This window comes from Hyalella azteca, unplaced genomic scaffold, assembly GCF_000764305.2.
Source record: "Hyalella azteca isolate HAZT.00-mixed unplaced genomic scaffold, Hazt_2.0.2 contig13022, whole genome shotgun sequence".
NCBI classification, from domain to species: Eukaryota; Metazoa; Arthropoda; class Malacostraca; order Amphipoda; family Hyalellidae; genus Hyalella; species Hyalella azteca.
Genome location: NW_025942959.1, coordinates 15,936 through 35,856, shown reverse-complemented (window position 1 = coordinate 35,856; position 19,921 = coordinate 15,936). Strand labels below are relative to the sequence as shown.

Below are 19,921 nucleotides of genomic sequence, written 5' to 3'. Positions count from 1 at the left end.
AATAAGTCCAGCAGCTATCTCAATCAATCGTCAGTTATGGAAAGATCGGGTTCCAAAGGCCGGATCCCTTGTGAATCAAGTCACGAAAAGTTCAAGAATCGGCAACAGGCCATGGGCCTATTTCTTCAACGCCGACACTTCTATTCTATTCTATTGCATTGGCAGCGATAGTCGTACGTGTTATTTCTGTTATCGAAAACATAAAACCTGCGGTGATCGTTCTCTATTCCTATTATTTATCAATCAATGAGATACTACTATAGCTGTAAAAGCTATAACAATTCGTCGACCGAGCCTTCATCGTTAACAATTACTAAGCGTACGGACATCAGATATTTTTGTATGGCAGGTTCCTCTAAAGAGAGATGGCAAAAAGATCGTCATTAAACTAACGAAGAGCGAGAGAACTTCACGACTGCATTCAGTCATGAGCGATGGAGCAGCCTAACCCAAGTGTAGGACAGATTCTAGGTGACTGAGATCTGCATATATACATATGGCTCGTTGGCAAATACTGCAAAGCTCCGTTCAGCTAGGGTGCCAACAATTGAATTTACTCCAATCTTGTCGAATTTACATTCGGCATTTACCTCTCCATGTCTTGAGCATATGTACATAAGCTGTATTAGAGCATAGATGCTAAATGAAACTACTTTCTCTTCAAACTTTGTGAATGTTAGCGTATGCAAGAAAGCAATTATGTACTTACATACGTACCTGCAGGAGCAAGATCGTTTATATAATAAGCAAAATATGGTGGTGCGTGGCAAGTGGCTTGTCGTAGTAGTGCGTGGCAAGTATACGGCCCTAAAGCACCAAGCGAATAATCGCCGATAACCGCGGTGTGGCCCGTGAATCGCTTCACGACGGGCGGCGCGAGCAGGACGAAATTTGGGGGAAAGGGCCAATCTACCGCGCAGCGCCTCTAGTCGCCAGCCATGGCCTAAAACGCACGCCAGGGCCTGCATTTTTGACTGGGATGTGTTTGTTTATGAGTTGAACACAAAAAAATGAAGATAAGTGGCGCCCTAAAGTTGAACTGGTGTTTCACTGATTGGAATACAAATCTTGTTGTATTGTGAAACAGTTCAGTGTGGTGAAGTTTTTTCAATCTATGTTAAGCTGATGCGTGGATAAATGAACAGTGATGGCGATGTTGTGTATAAACTGTGCATTCGTATATTCTGTGCTAAATATTCAGTATATCGGTGTGCATCTCGAACGTGCACTGTTATATACTTCGTAAAATTGCTTGGCAAATGCATCACACAATAATAATATTACTGTGGTGCATTTGCTGTTGAGACGAGAAACACCTACCGCATATCTGTGACCTTTATGCCATGTCGTGACTGTTCACAATTTCATGAAGACAATTTGACTTTCACACGCTGTTATTGCATAATCAGATGTTGCTGTCATGACAATTTCGTGACTGTTCGCAATCCTGCAAGACAATGCTGTTATTGGGACATTCACATGCTGTTTTTGCGCGGTATCAAATTGTGTTTCACTTGCATGCACTTAGACGTACACGAATAATTCATTTATACGATAATATTTCATAATTTTTTATCCTCATTATATAAATAATTTATAATTCAATTTAATATGTATAGTTTAATTTTAAAATAATTTGTTTATTGCTATGAGCAACGATAATATGGATGTATTCATCGATGTTAACTTCCATAAATCTTAGTCATATTTCATGACTGCACATATATAATAATGCAAATAAACACTCTTTGTATTGCTTGAAACATTGCAAAATTATTCGTCAACGCTAATTCTCAATGAAAATAAGAACGCGGCAATATAACACAGTTTTCACATCACAGCCTAGTTGTCACATGTGCGGGAAGATGAATGATTTCTGTTGCAAAAATTTGTTTCCTTTGCAGAAAATGGATAATCCGTCATATTAAACAATGTTAATACTTTTTCATACTAAAATATTATCAACATAATTACATATCATGCGAATAATATATAAATATTGCAAGGCAGTAAACTTGTAACGGAAGATATCATGTTATCATGTAGAGTGTCATTTAATGTAAGTCACGACGAAAAAACTTATTCAAATATCTTTTTTCAGGAACGATGGCAGGGTGCAACTTTTATCGAAGAATGACAAGCTTTGTGCTGCTCTTCTCCATCATCTCTGCATCGAATGCTTGCGCTGACAGCGGCGATGCTGCGTCGTCTGAAGAAGTATACGTAGAAGCTTCCCACTCGAACCGGAGGCCTCCTGCGAATCCGGTTATCATGGCGGGTATTCGATCTCAAATTCGGGGAGGAGTAAGAAATAAATTCGGACTCGTGCCTGCGCGCGAAAGACCGCCGTCGATAGAAGGCGACATAGACAAAACTTTATCAAGCTCATTTGGCCCATTTCTGAACCGCCAAGATGGCAGACCAACTCCTGACATGCCAACACCATCAAACCAGGATGATCTACCTGGGATTTTTTTGGACACAGTGGAAAATAAAGTACGCAGAGTCACTGACGCTGTGCTGCATATTCCCTATGTACTAACTACTCTTTCGTCCAGTGTCTTGCGACCTGTTCGTCCTCCTGGCATTTTTCCCTCTATTGATGGAGGAAGTCTAGTGTACCAGTCAGGATATAGCGTAGTAACTTCCGGAATCAGTCGACCGGTTGGTCAACCTACTGTCGATACCAATTTCTCTCCCGCGGTCCGACCGATAAATACGAACAACTACCAGCCATACAAACCCAATGTCGGCAACACACAATATTATCCCATTTCTTCGAGTTCTGGTAGTCAAATACCAGGTAACAACGCACACGACTCTAATCGTGGATCAAGTTCTTCCTCTGATAAATCCAACACCAACCTTTTCCCGATTGTGGCTGTTGATCCTTCGCATGGCCAAGGCAGTGCGCCCGCTCCTCAGGTCCCGCCTCGTGCCTCTGGTGGGTCGGCTATCCCGATTGCCTCGGGTGGAGCAATTCCTCCTAAAGACTACAAACCTCAGGATAAACCTTACGTGGTAGAGAATTTTGACGAGGTAGATCCAACTAATAGGAATTCCCGACCGTTTGGTCCTAAGGCTCCCAATCAAAACGGATTTGATGACCATGATCGAGCAACACAATCCGGGAATGGCTTCCCTGGACCGATTGCATTTGTTCCTCAGGGACCGACATCTAACAACCGACCCACGCATTTCGAACCTGACCAGAACTCACATGGTGACGGGCAAGATAGATTTGGCCAAGCAACACCCAACGTCTATTCGGTGACACATGGAATTCAAGAGTTCACTCAAGATCTAATTTTAACTTTTCGAAATTTGAGCATTAGTGATAATGTGGTTTTTTCTCCGTTCAGTGTTGCCAGCCTTTTATCTCTGCTAACTCTTGGAACGAAAGGAGTTACATCTCAAGAAATTGTAAAGGCCTTGGGCTTATCAAACTCCGATAGCTCTACCACGTACCACTCTCAGTACGAAGATATCTTGCGAAGACTTAACTACGATACAAATGATATAATAATAAACACTGCTAGTCGTCTTTTCTTGGAAGAAACCACCCCTGTCAGTGAAACTTTTGTATCGCAGGCTGGTGAACATTACAACTGCACCGTAAGCTTAGAAAACTTCCGTGAACGGCCCGTCCAAACCCAGACTCGCGTCAACCAGTGGGTGGAGGATGCAACGCAAGGTAAAATAAGAGACTTCATATCGTCGCCTTTCAGCCCAGACACCACATTTGTGGCAGCCAATACCATTTATTTCAACGGCGCCTGGGAAACTCCATTTCCAGTAGACTTCACGATGGAAGGCGCATTTGACACGGGTGTGAAGAACATCAGCGTTCCTATGATGAGCAATACATTTGATACCGACTACTATTTTAGCCCTGAATTCAATCTCGATATCACTGCCATCCCGTACGTTGGTGGAGAACTTTCAATGATAATCATCTTGCCCAGAGAATCTCCGCGAGTCAAGTCTATCCAGGTACTTGAGAGACAGCTTGACCCCAACGCAATAAGAGAGCTAATCTCAAAAATGAAGAAAACCACGGTCTCCCTCTATCTTCCTAGAATGCGTTTGAACATGAAGGCCAACATGGTTTCTAGCTTGAAACAACTTGGCATCAACAGCATATTCTCCCCCACGACATCTGATTTCAGTGGACTGACAAGTAAGAAGCCAATTTGGATCAGCGAATTCCTCCACGAAGCCATCGTGGAGATCACCGAAACCGGTACCGTTGCTGCTGCCGCCAGTGGAGCAATGATAAACCGCATGGGAGGACATAGACGTATCAACGTCAACAAACCTGCCATAATGTTCATCAGGGACAACGTGACACGCCTGCCTATCTTCTGGATGCGGCTTGTTGAACCAGATAGGGTTGAGTCCTAAACGGGTACCGATTGGTATGATGAAAATGCTCTAATGGTTTGCTCTCTTTTTTTATAGCTGTTGCAATATATTGAGGGATTGTTTCAGCAAAAATAATTCGTGTCATGATATTCGAATAAATGATTGATTTCGCTAAAAATCGTGAGGTAATGCAAACCATATCGAACGAAGTGAGTAATTTCTAAGTGAGATTGTTAGATAAACCCGAACTCATTCCAATTGCGTAAGAATTTTGAGAAATATTATTCATAGTAATTAAATGTTTAAAATCCCCAACCATAATTGGCAAAAAAAATAATATTGACCGATTTCCAGCCTATTTAAAAGCATTTACTGATCTCTCAGATCACCAAAACTAATGATGCGTCGGATTTTTATTTCCGCAGGTTCAAATTTAGGATTTCTTGATCAATTTAGTGCACACAGAAAAATCGTTGGACTGCTGTGTACCTTGACCAAGAAATTGTACCAAACGAAATGTATCGATGGGGTAAAATGTCATTTGAATCAAACAATTTTCACAATTCGATAATTCCAGATTCAGTTGAATTTTGCTCCCCTTTTTCTTCTGCATCAACTTTTTTATGGCCGTTTACTCCTGATTAAGCTCGAAATGTACCATTATAATGATGCGAATACGAAGATAATTATCTTCGTATTTTCTGGCCTCTTTATTTAGCCTTAAGTTTTTGAAAATTACTTCACATTTCGATAGACGATCAATCGAAATTTCTTGACTTTGCACAAATTTTGCCTAACGGATCTGTGATGTACTTTCCTGCAATAATAATTTATGTCTAAAGATTGCTTCAACGAATTTTACATGTTTGGAAAGTGCGATTTATTGCGATCACAATGGCCTCAGTTTGTTGTGGAATATCAGTCCTGCGATAACTGTAATATTGCAGCACAGATGTAATTTCTTTTTCATTTCTACGGGCTCAATAGCGATGAAAATTTTCACGTAATGGAAATGTTTTGTGTTGTAATTCTTTACATTGAATCTTAAACGGGTTTTACATTATGTGACCGCTTCCTGGTGCCACAGACACATCACCTTTTATCGACTTCACTGGCAGAACAAAAGAAAGTCTCTGTCGACTTGAAAGGATCAATACCAGCAGACCTCCGCTAAAGAGCTCTTCATGAGATCCCTTTCTCTATGCACATACGCACTGTCATTTCTTATATTCCTAACTAAAGGCTCCAGGTTACTTTGAATAACCCTCCGTCAACAGAAAATGTCCATCACATCAGCACAATCACATCAGCATCCATCACATCCATCACATCAGCATCAATCTCCTTTGGTATTTTATTACAAAGACTTATCGAATTTACTGGACTGAAACGTGATAGCCGCTGGAAATTTTCCAGGTGAGCTAAGAGGTAATTTTTCGATAAACTTAATAATCAATTATCACTGATGAAATTATGCAAACTGTTGCCGAAGCCTTGAGAGACACCTCCTACGTGATATTTTTATTCGTCTACTTGTAGTATTATTCTTGTTCGACTAGTCAATTGTAACATTTACTGTCTATACAAGCCTCCTATTATGCACGTTTTTAAAAGTGTGCCAATTATTTAGGTTACAACACGGAATTAGTTCGTCGCGTCCGGTGCCAAAAAAGGACATAGAACTGCTTGTTGAATTCATTAATTTAGTATACTTTATCGCATTCAAGACTCGTATTGAAGATATATATTCGCATTTATTTTACTAAAGATATCTAGATTAATTTGTGTCTGCATATTTAATTCCAAAGTTGCACTCTAATTGGTTGCACAATTTTGTTTGTCGTTTAGTGTTTTCTATCACCTTAGCCGTGACCTCCGGTAGCAGGCGTTTTACTCATCATTGTATACCGTGATCTTGCCGTGGAGGTGCGTTAATAGGTAGCTCGATCATGATGTTATTTGTGATTGTTCTATTGAGTGAATCGCCTTGTACTCGTATTATATTGATTATTTTCGTGTGACAGTTTAGTTTTGTTTACATCTAATACATTCATTATTTTAGCTAGTTATTTCAAAGACGTTATTTTGATATTTTCTGAAAGATGTCACGTTCTGAAATGCTCCATTGCTCAATATGTGGACTTGAAACTTATGGACTAATTAGGACGTGCATTATTAAATGCTTAAACGCACGGTTAGGGCAAACGTTTTAGTAGGGTTAGGGTTTTTACGGTGTTAGGCTTTTGCGGAAATTTATATGTATTTTTTGATCAATTATATTTGTTTTAAATGTTTATTCATTGAGAATCCTTGGTTTAGTCAACTGTTTTCTTTGAAGAACGCTTACACGGTCTTTTGTGGAGGGGAATTGCTGAGGATCATTATTTGAACAGGAAAGTCCCCGAATAATGTTCTTGTAACAGATGTTGACTGCGATAATTTCTCACAACGTCTTGTATACGTCGTTATTTCCCTATTGGTCTGAATTTCTGGTAAGAATTTGTTCCAGCGATTTCTGCAGATGAGAATCATTTGTTTCGTTTTCCTGTTTAAACAAGTTAACATTTACGATGCTAATGCGAATAATTTGGTTTTCACGATGCTGAGAAAATAATACTGTTGCGTTAGTTGAGATATTGATAGCATTTGAAAACCATGCTTCATGTATCGCATATTATAGGAGTCTTTATGGAGGCAACGAAGGCCATTAAAATAAAATTCTGCTTTTTGTGTGTTGATGGTGAAGAAAGTTATTTTCCTAAAGACGTAAATGTTTTTTACAAAGCTTGTATTCTAGCTTATCTTAAATTGCGAAAATATCTGGCGTAAAAATAAATTACCGGAGATTTTTTGTTGTACATCTCGATCCTCATATTATGGGAAAACTGTACTTGCTGGCAAAATTCGCATCCAGATATTTGCTATACAATATTTTGTCGAGTGAAATCTTTTGCAAAAAGTGTTTTTGGGTTAAATTGTAGATAATCTTTTTTTTTTAATTTCAACTAATATTTACGAAACAAATGGTACAGATTCCCTTCAGGATGCTGGACCATATACTTTGGTAAAAATCATGTTATTTATTTCCTCGCAAAAAAATTCTATTTTCAATCGACTTCAAAACTATAAAAAGGACTTGAATGTCCTATGGACAAAACTATGAAAAGGACTTGAAGGACTAGACTTGAATGATCGTCAATTCATGATTAAAATTTAAAATTACTTTCACATATCAGGATTTAGGGATATGAAATCGGGAGACGTATAAGGTCAATTTCTGTCACAAACAATCCATTTATGCGAACTAAAACAATATCATAACGGAGGAATCGTGCTTGTTAACGGTGCTTGTTAATTCATCAATTTTTAGAGCCATTATTCGACATAGATATTCGGTGATTATACATATATTATCATTCCTGAGACGAGAGATATTATCCACTGTGTCACTTAAATTAATTTGAGCGTCGGAATAGTTATGTGTTCATTTCAAGGAAAAGTCGGGCTGTCTCAGTGGCCTTAAAATTTTCTGCCGCAAAAAGTAAGACGCGTAATGCAACCAACGAACATTTCCGTGAGCAAAAAAATGAGTGGGTTCGTGGAGGAGAAGTCATTATAGTGAACTTCGTAGACGAAGCCATCATAGTAACCTACATAGTAGCCATCATAGTAACCAACATAGTAACCATCATAGTAACCTACATAGTAGCCATCATAGAAACCTACATAGTAACCATCATAGTAACCTACATAGTAGCCACCATAGAAACCTACATAGTAACCATCATAGTAACCTACATAGTAGCCATCATAGTAACCTACATAGCAGCCATCATAGTAACCTACATAGCAGCCATCATAGTAACCTCCAAATAAGCCAACCAAATATTTGGAACCATAACTCAATGTGTGAAGGCAAAACCCAGCATGTGTACCAAAATAACAAAAATAATCTTTACGAAGTAGACGTAGCTCTTTACCCAGGTAGCTACAATATTATTACTGCAATGCATAACAAAATATTTTTAAGTTACCAAAATCGATCGGAGCTTGGTACTAGCCACAATCTAAAGCTAGAAATTTACCTGCGAACTTATCATTCGAACACGTCCTCGTATTGATCAAGTTTAAAGTTGGGTTCTGTTATTTGATACTATTTTATTTCGATTTTTCTCTCTAGAATAATTCGATAGATTTATTTGTCAGGTGTGATGGGCCGTCGTGGCTGTAATGGCACGTACCGGTTCACGATCACAGTTAACAAAAGGAAGAATACCAACACATAGAAAGATTTAACACGACCTATAATAGAATAAATCAGACACAGGCCTAAGTACATAAATCGGACAGCGTCAAATATAAGAACTTGCCTAACTTAAGTTTCGCAACTGGTACATCACCGGGTTTGAGACGGAGACAATATCCGGGATCCTGAGGGCTGGTTGACTCCAGCGTAACTTGCTCCCCGTAGTTACTAGTAAATCCGTGTACTGAGAGCAGGTCGACTTCGCCGTAACTTGCTCCGCCGTAGTTATCAGTGAATCCTTGTTGGCATCTCCTCGATGGAATTCTTGGTGCGGCTGTGCTGGTGAAGTCACTTCCCGGGACTGGAGATCCGAAAACGGCTGAGTCGAAACAATGCTAGAACATGGACTCTCTAGTGTTCTCTCATCATTAGCTGATCAACTCGAGTCGTCTAGACTCTAGACCTAGAAAATCGTCGTTGTTTCAATTCGGGCACTGTTATAGCTTCCGAAATTTTTGCTGAAGTGCATTTACAACCCCTGGTAAAAATTATGGAATCACCGGCTTCGGAGGATGTTCATTCAGTTGTTTAACTTAAGTTGTTCAGTTGTTTAACTGTTTAAGTCATTTCAAATGGCAACTTTCTGGCTTTGAAACACTATAAGAAATCAATAAAAAAAATGTGCAGTTAGTAACGGTTATTTTTTTAGACCAAACAGAGGGAAAAAATATGGAATCACTCAATTCTGAGGAAAAAATTATGGAATCATGAAAAACAAAAGAACGCTCCAACACATCACTAGTATTTTGTTGCACCACCTCTGGCTTTTATAACAGCTTGCAGTCTCTGAGGCATGGACTTAATGAGTGACAAACAGTTCTCTTCATCATGCACTGCCTCCAACTTTCTCTGATTGCTGTTGCCAGATCAGCTTTGCAGGTTGGAGCCTTGTCATGGACCATTTTCTTCAACTTCCACCAAAGATTTTCAATTGGATTAAGATCCGGGACTATTTACAGGCGATGACATTGACCTTATGTGTCTTTTTTCAATGAATGTTTTCACAGTTTTTGCTCCATGGCAAGTTGCATTATCATCTTGAAAAATGATTTCATCATCCCCAAACATCTTTTCAATTGATGGGATAAGAAAAGTGTCCAAAATATCAACGTAAACTTGTGCATTTATTGAAGATGTAATGACAGCCATCTCCCCAGTGCCTTTACCTGACATGCAGCCCCATATCATCAATGACTGTGGAAATTTGCATGTTCTCTTAAGGCAGTCATCTTTACAAATCTCACTGGAACAGCACCAAACAAAAGTTCCAGCATCATCACCTTGCCCAATGCAGATTCGAGATTCATCACTGAATATGACTTTCATCCACAAACTGTGCGAAGTATTACTGCAGGTATGCGTGCGTCACACGCCGGAAAAAACGACCCCCAAACGCCATATAATTCCGAGGGACAGACGGAACCTCATGAGAAAACGAGCGAGCTTGAACAACCAGATAACGGCTGCCTCCATGAATATAGAGAGGCAGAGGCTGGAACATCTAAAGGTTAAAATTAAGGAAACTGAACGACAGTTGCAGGACTCACACGAGGTCGAGCAACAAATTGCAGAGGCGCGAGCGGTGTCTGCCATTTGAGAGAATCCCAAATATTTCTACAAATATGCCCGGTCAAAGGCCAAAATCAGAGCCTCGGTGGGGCCTCTGAAATATAACGATGTACTTGTTGGAGACGACAAGGGCATGTGCGAACTTCTGGGAGCTCAATTTGAAAAAGTATTCAGCGAGCCCCGATACTCAAGGCATAATAACGAAATTGGAGTCATTCAAGAACTTCCAGGGGATCGGGAGCTGATGAACATTGAGTTTGAAACACCGGATCTAGAGAGGAATCTCCAAGAATTATCTACGTATTCGGCTCCCGGGCCAGATGGGGTCCCTGCAGTATTACTGAAAAAATGTGTCGGTGCACTAAAGGTCCCTCTGACTTTGCTCTGGAAAACATCATTGAGAGAAGGAAATGTTCCAAGTGACCTTAAATTAGGGCTAATTACCCCTATCTACAAAGGAGGCGCAAGAGACAAACCCCAAAATTACAGGCCGGTTACATTAACATCACACGTAATCAAAGTATTTGAGAAGGTTGTTGCCAGAAAGTTGGTGCAGTACGTGGAAGACGCTGACCTTTTCAACAGAAGGCAACACGGTTTTAGACGAAATCGTTCCTGTTTGTCTCAGTTACTGGAGCATCACCACCAAATCCTGGCCATGCTGGAGGAGGGGGCTGGGGTGGACGTGGTGTTTTTGGACTTCGCGAAAGCGTTTGACAAAGTCGACCATGGAGTGCTCTTCAGAAAATTAAGACTGCTGGGAACCGGAGGTGAATTGCTGGCATGGATCCACAGCTTCCTAACAGAAAGAGTACAAGCTGTAGTTGTTGGAGGCTCGAGATCGAGCGTGGCTAGGGTGAAGAGTGGAGTTCCACAGGGAACGGTACTCGGCCCAATTCTCTTCTTCATGCACATCGCCGACATAGATGTGGCAGTGAACCACGCCACTGCATCGTCATTCGCGGACGACACCAGGATATTAATGACAGGACGGACAGTGAGAGGTTGCAAGACCTCTCTGCAATATATGACTGGGCCCTAGTGAACAACATGCAGTTCAATGGGACCAAGTTTGAGGTCCTGAGGTACAGAGGAACCGGAAGAGCTGGAATGGATCACCGCTACCTGGCACCTGACAACTCGGAAATCGAAGAGAAGCGACTCGTTCGCGATCTAGGAGTGTTGATGAACAATCAGGTCAATTTTGGTGATCACATACCGGCAATAACCGCAAAAGGTAGACGACAGATGGGGTGGATCTGATGCAGGTGTTAGTTTTGGGAATGAAAATTTACAAGGTGATTCCATAATTTTTTCCTCTGAATTGAGTCTAAAAAAATAACCGTTACTGACTGCACAATTTTTTTTTCTTTTAGTGTTTCTTAAAGCCAGGAAGTTACCATTTGAAATGACTTTAGTTTTGTGTCATGTCTGTGATTTGTTTTTTTTACTATTAAGTTAAACAACTGAATGAACATCCTCCGAGGCCGGTAATTCCATAATTTTTGCCAAGGGTTGTATGTAGGTGTTACCGGGTCTATTCAAAATCCTTTAGTAAAGCTTATCTCGGGTTGTACTTGTAAATCCGGTTGTTCGTAAGCGTACGTTTCGGCGTTTCCCGTGGCAGTTTCGCCTAGCACTGCAACACTACATCGACCACCAACTTGGTCAGGACACCCAACGACTGATACACTGCCTGGCTCGTGACTCAGAACTGAACTCTTAACACACGCCTCGCTACTCTTATATACCCCGCAACCCGCAACGGAGCGTCGCTTTAATTTTTACCATTGAGGAAAGAGGGTTGTTGTCTAATGATGGTTGAGATTTTGAGTTAGATTTTACAGCGGCCGTCCCTGCTGCCTAATTAATTAGTTGAATACGTATTATGTAGGTTGGAGTAAAGGTTGTGAAGCTCAGCGAGTTAATTGAGGGTTAAAAGATGATGGCGCCGACCAACACCTTTTAGGTGTCGGTAGTTAGAATAAGGACATGACGTATATAGCATTGACATGGCAAATAGCCTGAAACAATATCAAAATAATATTGAGAGTAAAGATACTTCAGTTTTGACAGTTACACTGTGAAATATTTGATTACGTTATACGAATCGAATTCTAGAGAAGAACTTGACAGCTTACCTCTAGAAGATGTTCACCCTCACGACGTTGTCCAGAAAATGACGCTATAGGACGTTACTGGCTACTGGTCACCCACTGGGCATTCTAAACAAAATTCACAATATTTGATGGCATGATTTAAACATAAAAGTACTTTCGCTATTTACTAAACTTTTTATTATTCGGAAATTACATGAATGTTATTCGTGCTTGAGAATTGCTGATTTGCTGATTAAATATTTATATAATTATTTAACAGTGAAATTTATGATATCCGAAATAAGTAGGCGAATTCAAGAAAATTAAGTTGCGAATAGTTACAGAGATTTATGATCAACGAGTTTGGAAGTTTAATAAAATTAATTGCGACGGTCACAAGTAAGGACAGTGCGAGATATCAATTCGAGTCACTATACACAATAAACAACCCAAAGTTTTCCCCCATGAACAGGAACAACATCTTGTTTCCTATCGTACCTTGATCCCAATAACGGATTGTTTCCGCGATCAATTTTTCCTTGTATTTTATTGTCAAATATCATGAATATTGTTTCCTGTAGTAATTTCTTCCGTGTACTTCATTGTTCCCAATAGTTAATTGTTTCCGTAAGTCCATAATTCTTTACTCAAATTCTTTCTCATGGAAGTTCCTGACGGCAATTATTTCTTAAAACGAAAATTCATTTAAGCCTATTGTTTCCAACACAGACTAGATAAATAGCGTACATTGTTCTTTACCGCAAATTTAATTTCAACGTAAATTGTTCCCACAATTTGGCAAAAAAAACATAGTATTTACCAGCGCTTCACTTCAGTTTTTTCAATGTTTCCAGGTCTTGCCGGAACCCTAAGCATTTCAACGGTGCTATTAAATCGCTAAACTTTCCCGAGTGTTAATATACCAAACATAGTAATCAGCCCACTTTTAAAAACACACGATTATTTTATCATATGAATTTTTGAGAGTTCCTTTTGGATCAAGAAAGAGATCATCAATCATGGGCTATAATGGTTTTTATTAAAGGGATTAACATTTTGCGTGATAATTTTTTCCACCTACTGGACTATTGTAAACGCATACACTTGTTATAACTTTCATGTCAATATCTTAAACTCTGCTGTTTATACCGTTGTTAGAGTTTTTCTTGCGGTCTTCACATTATTTTACTTCCAGAATTATGCCAACTAACGTAGTTTTTCTCAACATTCTATCGTTCTAATTACATATTTCGTCTTCATTTATCACAGAGATAATTACTTCAATTTACTTAGGAAATCCTAATTTCAACCCTGTATAGCGTCGCCCTGTTCAATAGCATAATAAAACATTTCCATAGGAGATGTCATGGGGCTAATTCGTCCGTGTAATCAATAAAATTAATTCAGTCGCCGGTCTCGCGGGGGACTCCCTTTATTTCTATATTCGATCGCTATCAAGAAGAACAGCTCTTATGTCCAGTCATTTGTGCAGGGTAATTCCCTTCATAAATATCGGCTACCGCTGCACTATTTTCCTACTTCGCATGGAGTACTTGACGCCAAAATATATATGTGCACGAAAAATAATTTTAATTTTTTTACGAAGTAAACGAAAATGCATTAATATATTAAGCGTTCTCCACAAGATTGGTTTAAAAAATTCTAATGTGCTTCGGAAAAGTTCCCTAAAATAAATTTTAAATCACGCAACTTATTTATTCTCTCCAACACGATGATGAAACTAAGTTATTCATTTTCGAAGCGCAATGACCCTGGAATTTACACCCCTGATTGGCGGTGATTTTATACCTTCAAACTGTATTATTCAAATAACTAGAATAATCTGGACTGTTCGCACGCAGTTGCATTGTTCTTATTTACTACGTTCTATTTGATTCTGGGACTTGCATGCTCATGCATCCTGGCCTTATCGTCACAGACAGGATGCATAAGCCAGCGTTGCACTCCGGCACCGAGAGTAATGTACTGACTCTGACGGTGGTAGCGTACGTACATTCAGCGTCCTGAGCAACGGAAAATTTTGCCAACCTGTTAACAAATTTTTTTAATCGTAAAGTCTTGAAAAATAATTCAGCTTACTTGATTCTATTTTAGTAGTGCAGTAGATTGATAAAAACACACACTAAAAAAAGCATTACTAATCTACTAAAAACTACTTTTCAGTTGCAGCAGTAGGAGTCTCCTGCATAGTCTCGACTGAAGGTCAGTTAAATATGTGAATATGCGCATCAATCATTATTACTATCAATGCCTCAACTGCGAAGTTCGAGATTTTGAAACATATTTATTATCTGAAATTACGACAACACAGACGTTAAGGGCCGCAAAGAGACCATCTCAGATCTCGCCAGCGAAAGCACTCGTGAGCTTCTGGTCAGAAAGAGAAAAAAAAATTTAACCTTGTTTTGGTTTGCGCTCCCGAATGCACTGCTTCGGAACAGCAAGTGAGAGAGTTACTGCTGACTCTGCGTTTATTACTTATTGATGTGGCAAGGCGCTTAACGTCTCTATGGATATAGCGGCATGCAATAGGCTAAACGATCGAAAGGCGCTGCCACCTGTAGACCGCTGCTGGTGACAAAAGGATACAACGCAGGTCTGGCAAGAATGTAGCGTGACCTGCAAAAGTGTAGTGATAGTGGTCTTTTTAGACATCCAAGCTCGTGTTAAAACGTTTTAAAGATATTTTTACGCGAACTTTGATTCTGTTTTGAACAAATGAAGCGAACTTTTATCGGTGATGGAGAGCGAGGACCCACACATTATATGAAGCTTCAGTTCCAAGATGACTTATTTCACATTATAGGCGAAGAACAGAGCCGGGCAGCGCTACTTTGAAGTGTAGCGCCGCTACCGCTACCGCTACATGCTCTAAATGTAGTGGGTGCTACCGCTACCGCTACATCCACTAGATTGTAACGGGCGCTACCGCTACCGCTACAGTAAAATGTAGCGCGCTACATTAGCCGCTACAATGGCCAAAATTATTAGAAATCTCTTAATATTTATTGTTCTGCTATTGGGATTTACTCATTAACATATAATGATAATAAAACATTTTTAAAACATATCAATGCAACTTAATTGCAATTAACCTAACCGAAATAGTATGGGTTAGATACAGTAAATAAAAATTACAGTTATTTTTATGTTTTACCTTCCCTACATAGAAGTGAACTTTAATCTACCAATCTAACAAATTATCCACATATACATATAAAAATCAGTCTTTTTTGTATATATATATATATATATTATTATAAGATGGCAGAAATTTCTTGATTATATGCGTACAATTTATGACCAGAGCGTGCATTTGAATTTTCACGGAGTTGAACAATTCTTAGATGACGTTGGTAGATCAAAAGGCAGATTTAGCAAATAATAATATATTAACGACGTTTCGAATGTAGCAACATTCATTTTCAAGTTAAGAGAAGCATTGAATAGTGAAATTTGGTTGGACATAAGTACATAATACACGTAAGTAGGATACAACACAAAAATTTCGAGCCAGAAAGTACGTACACAAACAATCTCAAATTTATTTTAGGCAAATCCGGTAGCTTGGAAATCGATAGCTGGGGTCCAATTCAAAATTAAGACGGTTCCAGCAATCGTTGGTCGATTAATGTTGTGCACCTCCGCATGATGACGCTGGTGGGTTTCTCCAGTACGGTGCGAGCGACAGTCTTGTGAGTTTGTCTCAGGGGGCTTCTCTGCCCTCCAGGTTGAAGATGACAGGTGAGACGGTCTCAATGTCGTGGTTGTTAGTCCAAATACTCCAATGTAGTCCAAATGATGAAGAAGTCTACAACCTTCTTTGAAGCAAAATTTATGAGCTACACTGGCCTCTTTGAGAACTTGAGCTTTTTGGCAGGGGCCATTGTTTCGTATAGTCCGGAGTTTGACGTTGTAGTCAAGGGTGTCGTCAAGCATATTGAATTCATCAATGAACTTGAGATGAAGCTGCTTGTTTATAATACTCAATGTCTAAGTAAATAGGATACACAGTAAAATTTTGGACCAAAAATTATTCGGAAAACTCAGAGTTCAGACAAATCCGGTAGTCAGAAATAGATAGCTGGAGTCCAATCCGTAGAGATGAGGGGTTCAGCTATCGTCGGTCGGTTGTTGTCGGGCCACTGCTTGATCACAATGCTGGTGAGTACCTTCAGCACAAAGCGAGCGACGGTCTGGTTGTGAGCTTGTCTCGCGTGGTTCACCTGCCCTCCAGTTTGAAGGTAGCTAATGAGACAGCGGCTCGGTGTCTTGATTGTTTGTCCAATTTGTCCGATGTTGTCCAAAACATGAAGAAGTCTACAACCTTCTTTGAAGCAAAAATGTCATTCGTTGTAATCCACAACTTCTTCACGTTGTGGATTACATTGGAGGTATTGGAGTGACAACTGCGACATTGAACTGCCGTTTCTCCTACCACCAGAGACAAGCTCTCTACCATACCAGGTCTCAAAGCAAGCAAGTTCATCTCAAAATCGTTGATGAATTCAACAGGCTATGTGACACTCTTGACAACAATGTCAAATTCCAAACTAAATGCAAGAAAAACCCTTGCAAAAACGCACGAGTTTTCCAAGAGGCCGGTGTAGTCTATAAATTTTGCTTCAAAGAAGGTTGTAGACTTCTTCACGTTTTAGACAACATCGGACAGATTGGACTAACAATCAAGACACCGAGCCGCTGTCTCGTTAGCTACCTTCAGACTGGAGGGCAGGTGAACCACGCGAGACAAGCTTACAACCAGACCGTCACTCGCATTGTGCTGAACGTGCTCGCCGGCGTCGTGATCAGGCAGTGGCCCGACAGCGAGCGACCGGTGATGGCTGAACTCCTCATCTCTACAGATTGGATCCCGGCTGTCTGTTTTCTGACTACCGGATTTGTCTGAACTCTGAAGGTCTGTGAAGCAGCATAATTAAATGGAATATAATAATTCCTAATCGCTGAATAGACTGCAGGCTGTGAAGCAGAATAATTAAATAAATTATAATTGATATATATGGTTGAGATAACGGTTCGTTCGGCGCAGTTATCCCCTAATTGCTTAAATATGAAATGACACTGCAATTAAAGCAGCCTTTTCCTAGGTGTAAAATTAAGTTATTTACCGAGTTTGGTGGGGCTCGAATTTCATTTGCAGTAGTTATCGATTACGACGGAAGCCTCTCATGGTTAAATTCAGTGCCTTCCTCATATAGCTTTCAAAAAACTAGACTTAGCACATTGGAATTTCAACAAAAATATTTCAACATTGTTAATATCTGTTTTCTTATTGTTCGAATAATGAATTTCCGTAGTGTGATTAAATTCGGCCGGTGGTTTTTCAGTATTAGATATATTTCTCCATGAGAATTGCTGTAATAAATGTGTTTGTAACGATGTTGTACTGAATTTTTGGTGAGTGAAGGCTCGTCTTTTATATTAGTTGAACGAGATTAGTGACAAATCACATCGGAAGGCTTTGTGGTGCATGAGCGGAGAGCTACAATTCGTATATCAGTTGATATTGCATTCGAAAGAATTTTTATCTAATCTAACTTGAAAATGAATGTTTGTTGCATTCGAAACGTCGTTAATAAAGAAAGACTACTTCCTGAAATTTGCCTTTTGATCTACCGTCATCTGAAGAAAAGTTCCATTCCCTGAAAATATAAATCAACTAATTCTCTGGTCATCAATCGCACGTGTATAAACAATTAAATTCTGCCATCTAATACTAATATATATAATATTTGTGCAGTTTGGCAGAAACTGTTCTTTAATGCAGGTTTCATTGAAGACCAGAGAGTATTTCTTATTGACAATTTTCTTATTGTTTTTCTCTATTAGGCAAATTAGGCTCTCAAACTTGCAACTTGCAGCTCCAATTCTGCCTTGCTTAACTGCCCAACCTCCTTGCTGGTAGGTACTTACAAGAAATCTGCGCACAGAGCTGGCCTCAAACCCACACCTCTCTGCTCCAATTTTGGTACTCTGAACATTAACAACTGGGCCACCCTGCCTGAAGTAGACTGAAGACTCTTGATGTTGGATGACTAAAACAAGTGACTTTTGTATCGTATTTATAATTTATTGGACTACAACATTAATTTCTTAAGAACTTCATAGTAATGACCTGACAACCAGTGCTTTCAACTTTATTGTCTGTAGAACCTTCCAACTAATGACTAGCATATACATATGCTTGACAATGATTCGATGGTATGGGTTAAAAATCATAGGAGAACAATGTAGTGACCATCAACTATTTGGAGTAGCAGCTTATAAGCGGAAGCATTGTTGGTTTAATGTTTGCGTGGTAGGATGGTAGCCAGGGATGGTAGCCATATTGTTTGCGTGGTAGCCAGGATGACAATATCTATTGCATTTAGAGAGTTGATTTTGGCTCCAGGGCAGATTAGAGGAAATTTGCTAGTATATTGCTGTACATCTCTTGTTCAGTGGCTTGGCACAAGAAGTTGAGAAACAGCAGATGAGAGGTAACAGCTGTTCACACGTGATTTTGTAAAATTGCCCATGAACTGTCATTTTGACCTGCGATTTTAGGAAATCACCAGGAGGACAAAAATTTCACCCTCAAATTTTCACCTGAGAAAAGCCCATTTGCACCTGCAAATTCTATAAAAATCTGCCCGATATTCCAGTCTTGCTACCATCCCCTATGGCCTATCTCAATCTTTTCAGTGAAAAATAAAAATAATGGTATATTATTGCATACAATTTTTGAGAGTTATTTATAAAATTATCGTTTTTGCATATCTTATGAACTTTTTGCCCAGTATTTTAGATCTATTGTAACAAATTAAACAGCAGCCACCGCCCACCAGTGGCAGTAAATAGGGCATAAGCTCTTAAGCTTGCAATTAATTCTACTCATTTTACTCATCTATATACTTCATTGCCCTTATCTTATTTTTTCATAAGTATTAAGAACAAATAAAAAAATTATACATTTATAAAAAAAAATTTCTGAAAATTTTATATAAAACAATCCTTTCTACCACATACCAAGTACCATTGTAATGATTGTACCAACAATTTCTGAAAAGTTCTGCCAATAGAATTTCAGACTAATCTCAGTACCGTAAAATGGGGTTACTTTGACTGGCGGGGTAACTTTGACCACTTTTCGTTTTTTTAACAAAAACTCCCAAAACTCAAAAATGATTTGACATAGAAAAATTTTGTCAATGGCCATCAAAGGCCTAATACTGAGGCTATGTAACACAATAGAAAGATTTAAAAAGTTTGCATATCTAATAGGTTAAAAAATTAAAAATGTGACCCAAAAAAAAGAGCTATTATTTAAAGCCTGTTGGAGTACCCCCTTCAATTTTTTTATTTTTTGGTAAAATAACTCCAGGTTTTGATGCATTGTACTAAAACTCTTCTAGTTACATATGCAAAAGACAAATTTTAGAAAAGTGTCATAGTTTGCAAATGGGAGGCGCTGCCCCACAATTATTATTATTCTTATTATTCCACGAAGAGATTGTCGTGGCGTCTCGTTCAGATCGAACTTCGAGGGCACGTTACAAGC

The 19,921-nt window shown here is 39.3% G+C and overlaps 1 protein-coding gene across 1 annotated transcript; it reads left to right on the top strand.

The window, feature by feature from the left end:
• The first annotated feature begins 2,105 nt into the window (after nucleotides 1-2,105).
• Nucleotides 2,106-7,103, top strand: LOC108672558 (alpha-1-antitrypsin-like). Its single transcript, XM_018160252.2, has one exon. The coding sequence runs from the start codon at nucleotides 2,107-2,109 to the stop codon at nucleotides 4,402-4,404; it is 2,298 nt and encodes a 765-aa protein (XP_018015741.2). The 5' UTR covers nucleotide 2,106; the 3' UTR covers nucleotides 4,405-7,103.
• The last annotated feature ends 12,818 nt before the right edge of the window (nucleotides 7,104-19,921 follow it).

Coding starts and splice junctions, on each gene's coding strand:
- LOC108672558 (XM_018160252.2), top strand. CDS start 2,107: ATGGCAGGGTGCAACTTTTATCGAAGAATGACAAGCTTTGTGCTGCTC.